At 43.8% G+C, this 6,024-nt stretch overlaps 1 protein-coding gene across 1 annotated transcript; it reads left to right on the plus strand.

Moving 5' to 3' along the window:
* The first annotated feature begins 2,793 nt into the window (after positions 1-2,793).
* On the plus strand, positions 2,794-5,031 carry LOC147426022 (uncharacterized). Its single transcript, XM_086498342.1, has 2 exons — positions 2,794-3,490; positions 3,711-5,031. Exons 1-2 carry the CDS (start codon positions 2,832-2,834, stop codon positions 4,894-4,896), a joined length of 1,845 nt encoding a protein of 614 aa, XP_086354468.1. The 5' UTR covers positions 2,794-2,831; the 3' UTR covers positions 4,897-5,031.
* Positions 5,032-6,024: the final 993 nt, after the last annotated feature.

Below are 6,024 nucleotides of genomic sequence, written 5' to 3' on the forward strand. Positions count from 1 at the left end.
CGGGATAAGCGCATCAGGAGCCAGGCCAAAAATATGTTGGACGTTTTCAGAGGATCTGAATCAAGGACCTCTCTCTAGAATCAATCACATATGCGTGCATCTTGAAGCCGTGTGTGTGTATGCAAGATGCTGATATGGACTTAAAATTTTGCTCTGATATTGTTAGTCAGGGGTTGCGAAAGAAACCTGTCGGGCATGGAAATGCCTTGGTTGATATGTACGCCAAATGTGGCGCTCTTGTGCAGCATGTCGTCTTTTGGAATGCATTCATTGCAGGATAGGCCGGGCCAGGAAGCTATGGGTTGTTTTGAACAGGTGCGAAGCGAGGGCCTTTCTCTAGATGCTATCACCTATGTATGCATCTTGTAGGCATGTGGCTCGATACAAGATGCTCTGTAAAAGAGATGGCGTGCTTGGCACTGCCTTCATTGATACATATGCCAAATGTGGGACACTTCAGCTGGGGCTTTTTCAAAAAGTTGTCGTGCTTGGCAATGCCTTGGTCAATACGTATGCTGAATATAGTGCACTTTAGAAAGCAGAAAACGTGCTTGCGCAGATTCTACTCCCGAATGCTGTCTCCTGCAGTGCATTGATTGTGGGAATGTGTGTCAATTGTGGGGCACTTTAGATACGACTGTTTCAAAAAATTGTTGTGCTTGGCTTATGTTCTTACTCAAGACTGTCATATGGGTAAGAGAATTCACAATCAACTGGCGCTGCTTGGAAACGCGTTGGTCCGTATTTATGTCAAATGTGATGCCAACATGGAAACATGAAATGTCTTAATAGGCATGCTCTTCACTTGGAATGCATTGTCTATAGAATACGTTCAAAATATTCTTGAGGAGCTTTCTATCCCGAGTGCCGTCTCTTGGAGTGTATTGATTGCAGGATACATGCAATAGGAGCATGGCCAAAAAACTCTTGGTTGTTTTCAGTGGATGCAAAGGGAGGGACTCTCTCCAGATGCAATCACATAAGCGTGCATCTTGTAGGCATGTTACTGTATGCAAGATGCCAACATGCGCTTATAAATTCACTTTGATATTGTTGGTTAGAGGCTTTTGCCAAAAAAATTCCATGCTTGGAAATGCCTTTGTCGATATCTATGCCAGATGTGGTGCTCCTGTGTGGGATGCTGTATTTTGGAACATACAGATTGTAGGATATGCCCAACAACAGCCGGGCCAGCAAGCTCTAGGCTGTTTTCAACAGGTGCAAAGAGAGGGCCTTTATCCAAACGCTATCACCTACGTGTGCATTTTGCAGGCATGTCGCTCTATGAAAATTGCTCTCAAAAAGAGATGGCGTGCTTGGCCATACCTCCGTTGATATGTATGCCAAATGTGGGACACTTCAACAAGGGTTGTTCATAAAAATTGTAGTGCTTGGCAATGCCTTGGTTGATACGTATGCTAAATGTGGTGCACTTCAGAAAGCACAAAACAAGCTTGAGGAGCTTCTTATTCCCAATGCTGTCTCTTGGAGTGCATTGATTGTAGGATACGTGCAACATGAACAGGGACAAAAATCTCTCGACTGCTTTCATCAGATCCAAAGTGACGGCCTCTCTCCAAATGCAATCACATATGTGTTCATCTACAAGGCATGTGTCTGCAAAGATGCAATATGACATGGGCATGTTCTTCATGACCATTTTGCCCGAAATGTTGTTTGTCGAATGAATTAAATGATGGGAATGGCATCTCTTTCAATGCATTGGTAGCGGGATACACATCGCAAGAGAAAGCCCAGAAAGCTCTAGGCTATTTTCATCCTTCTATCTGCAGTGTGGACTCCTTGAATGCACTCTCTCTCTCTCTCTCTCTCTCTCTCTCTCTCTCTCTCTCTCTCTCTCTCTCTCTCTCAGCTTTCATTTCTACGTTCTTCTTTACGGATGTATACTCTTGTTCCGTGCTTCCATGAGAACAAAATAGTAAATACAATCTTGTATGTATGAGTGACGTCTACTCACTTAGGGTAACAAGATTTGTGGAAAACAAATAATAAGCGCACGCACACGCGTCCCCCCCCCCCCCCCTCTCTCTCAGCTTTCACTTCTATGTTCTTGTTTACTGATGTATACTCTTGTTCAATGCTTCGATGAGAACAAAATAATAATTACAATAGTGCCCTTGCTCTTAATTCATTTCCATACACATGCAGCTACCAAAGGGAAGCTCTCTCTCTAATTGCAATCGCCTTGAAGGCTTGTACCGTTCCACTAGTTTGTTATCCACTTGCAGTCATGCAGGCTAACAAAGCACTCTAGTTTCTCTCTTGAGCACGGTGTGACAACATTGTCTTGGCCATGTCAAAAATGGGAGAGGGGCGGGTGTCCGAGTGTGACATAGACCTAAAGCAAAATTGGAAAAGTTTTCCAAGGGCATGGGAGGTCCCTAGTTTGAAGGGTTCAATCTTGTTTATTAGGTGTGGGTGAGTTTCCAAACTCACTGAGTGAAATCCTTGTTAGCCCGCCAAGCACTCCGCAATTGCGAGTCGGGAGGCTGGAGCAGGCCTAATTTTTGAAGGCTTCGACGCCCTTCGGAGGCACTTTTATCCTTCAGTGAAGAGCAAAAATATTTTTACCCTTCGAAAGAAGGATAGAATATTAAAAAATCTTTTAAGTAGCCCTTCTATTTTTTGCCAAAATATAGCTTAATGAAGGATAGGTAAAAATTTACCCTTCAAATGAATGATTAAGGTCACCCTTCAAAAATGAGCCTTGGACTGGAGCATTAACTGCATCACGCCTACGTGCGATAGAGAGTGCATTATAAGAAGATGAGGATGAGAATGAGGATGACGGCTTGGGTTTTCTATGAGCAATGCAGGAGCGATCGGGGCTTGGGTCGTGGCAACATGGCCAGCAGCTGGATGTTGTGCTTTGTGCAAATGCCACCACTTGTTGCCATCGCGCTTCCAAGTTCTGCCAAAACTGCTTGCTGGTGGCTTACTGTAGCAGAGATTGCCAAAAGCAGGATTGGAAGCTTCACAAGCTGCTCTGTAAGTCGCCCTTGATGCAGCCCTCTTGGCTCCCCTCATGGATCCGCGAGTTGCGCACCCCCTCCTTCATTTCGCCCGATCAAGAGACTAATGCCTCTTTCGTATGTCCCCCGTCTCCCGAGATTGCCCTTTCCCAGCCCTTCCAAGGAGAGTGGCTTTGGGGCAATTTCCCTGCATATGGCCTCCTTGGCTCTTCTGCGCTCCCGACTGATGCTTGTCAAAGCGATGAACTTCGCCTGTGCTTTGCTGCGAGTGGGGACCTCCGCAATGTGATTGAAACAGTGTGCCAGATTCCGGACGGATTTAAAGGCAAAGCTATTGTATATGTGAATGATGACAACCCCAAGGTGGTGCTGAGAAACTTTCTGATACTGGAACTTCTAAGAGTTCATGGGGCACATGCCATTGATGCTGTCATTGCGCTGTGGTATTCTGTAGCCCTAACGACGGCCCAGCTCAAAGCAGTGAGGGCAGTTGCCAGGCAAGGAACCTTCTTTATCTGTGTCCTTGGATTTTCTGTCTGTGGGTTAGGAATCAGGTTACTATGAGTGAACTTGTAAACTCTATGTTAATTTGAAGTCGTCTCTTCTCTGTCGCATCTCCAGGTAGGTCTACGCCTCAACATTACAGGCCTGAAATATGTTCTCTAATTGAAGACAGTCTTCTGTGTGTTTTTCATCCATTTGTCTGGTTGTATGCAGACGAATGCAAAGCTGGTCTCAATCTGGAGATGGCATATACAGCTGCGCTAGCTCCTTTTGCTCCTCAATTCCAGCATGCCTAGTTGCCCAATTCAGTAACAATGTCATGGAGACTTTAGAGCGCTTATACAACAATGACATATCCTTGGATTCTGCAAAGGAGGTGCGGAAGTCGGTGATGATGAGTCGGCCAGATCTTGGACAACGTAAGATGGGATGTATGCGACCTGCTCATCGACTGGTTTATCACCATTTTGTGCAGACTGGGCTTCTACTTCCATTTGGTGTGCAACCATTTGCTGCTTATCATAACAAGACTAATCAGTTTTTGTTCAGCCCTTTGTTGGGATGGACCCTGGGGGATGGGGCAGATCCCTTGGATGGATGGGATAGCAAACAAGTCAAAATGACAGGCCTTTCTTTCGGTGTGCCAGCCAATGATTTGTATGGTTGTCTCTTCTTTCATTTGCGTGCCAAGCTAAAATCATTTCTTGACAAGTGGAGGCTCGGCAGAATCCGGCTGGTCCTGACGGACGTGAATGCTTCAAAGCTGGCGTCAGATCTTCAGCAGAAGGGGGTGCGATTGCATCGCATCGACACGAGCAACGTAGCTGATGTGAATTACATAGGCATCAAGAAGGTCCTGATAGACTGGGCACCTCTTTTGCACCCAAGTTCCAATAACTTGGTGAAGCCTATAATCATTACTTATTTTCTCAACTGGGCTTTTGTGTACACCAGAGTGAAGGAAAGTTTGGAAAGTGCTGTTGAGGAAAAACTTGTGGATGCCGCTGTTACATGTGAGGAGATGAAGATGGCAATGGAGAAGGGTGTGACTTGGGGTCGTATAAAAGAAGGGTTTGTAGAGCTAGTAATGACTCTGACAATGTGTGGCAATTTGAGCTGGTACAGGTATTTCCATGATTTTAGCAAGGCATTTGATGAGTATTTGGAGATGCACGCAGCACCGGGGGTAACCCGAATGATAGGTTTGAAGAGAGAACGAAAACATTCCGTTGTGCCCCACCGTCTATTTGTGACTGAGAAGGCCAGTAGCAATGCCACCCTGCCTCTTGATGTGGAGGACTTCTATGAGCGTAATTGCCTTGGGTATAGCCACAACAGAAAGGTTTGTGGAATGGACTACACTCTAGACACTAGCATAAACCTAGGGATTTGCTTTTAACTTATCGGTTTTGAATAGAAAGCTTTTTTGGATGGATAACTTGTAAACCACAGGAATTATATGCCTCCTAATTATCAATTTTTGTAATCAGCACTCGAAATGCCAGCAACAATTCTAGCTGAAATTTGTTTCATAGATGGTATGCTGTCACGGATGTTTGAACAAAGCCTTCTTCTATGAAATGTGTTATAAACTACTTGAACATAACAATAGAAACACAAAATGACTATAAGGTCAGGAAGGAACAAAATGCTAAGGGAGCCATATACTAATAGTCTATTCTATGAACTAGCTTTGTAGAGCGGTAAATATGGATTTTAGTAGTAGGAGGGCTTGCTAGATGAGATCTTTTGGTATGCGTGTCTTTGAATCTGAGGCCATGAAACTAAAGCTTCTCGGTTGACCAAGCAAAGCTTCTTGATGAGAGTGTGAGGAATTCCTCTTTATTTCTTCAATAATTGCCAATTTTCTTTATGAAAAACAAGTGTACAAGGGGGATGTGTATAGATTCCTAGGCAATGAAACAATAAAGTATGGATTCAAATGGAATATGGCAAATCGATTGGAATGAACTCTGTTGGTGATGATGATGTAAAAAGTTTCTCTTAATTTATTCAAGGAAATTTATTTTCTATAAAAGGGACAAAGAAAGGTAGACTTGTACTCATTTTGCTGATAATGCTTTATTGCATCTTAAATAGCAATTAAGCTTTCTAAGGAGGGGTGTTTGAATACGTGCTCTCATATCGCATATCTTCCCCCGAAAATTAGTTGGCATTGCAAGTGAAATCTCTCATCACCCTTTGAAACTAGTTATTCTAACTGGTAATAGAAGAGTACTTTAGCCACTTATGTTACACCACCTTATGTGTCTCATCAAGTTGCAAGGGCGGTAAGGTACTCTTCCTTACAAACTTGAAGTGTTTCATCAAGATGGGCAAATCTTCCTTACAAACTTGAAGTGTTTCATCCGGATGGGTTAATGCTTTGGTATCTTTGTGGAGGTTGATGGTCGCAAGTGGAGGTTGTGTGGAAGCTTCTACATCAAATCATTGAAGGACATGAGGAGCTAGAAGCTACATGTGACTCCCTCCCTTCCTAAGATAGGTGGAATAAACTGATTTTTCT

Source organism: Adiantum capillus-veneris, chromosome 24 (assembly GCF_014529385.1).
Source record: "Adiantum capillus-veneris isolate H3 chromosome 24, ASM1452938v2, whole genome shotgun sequence".
Classification (NCBI taxonomy): domain Eukaryota; kingdom Viridiplantae; phylum Streptophyta; class Polypodiopsida; order Polypodiales; family Pteridaceae; genus Adiantum; species Adiantum capillus-veneris.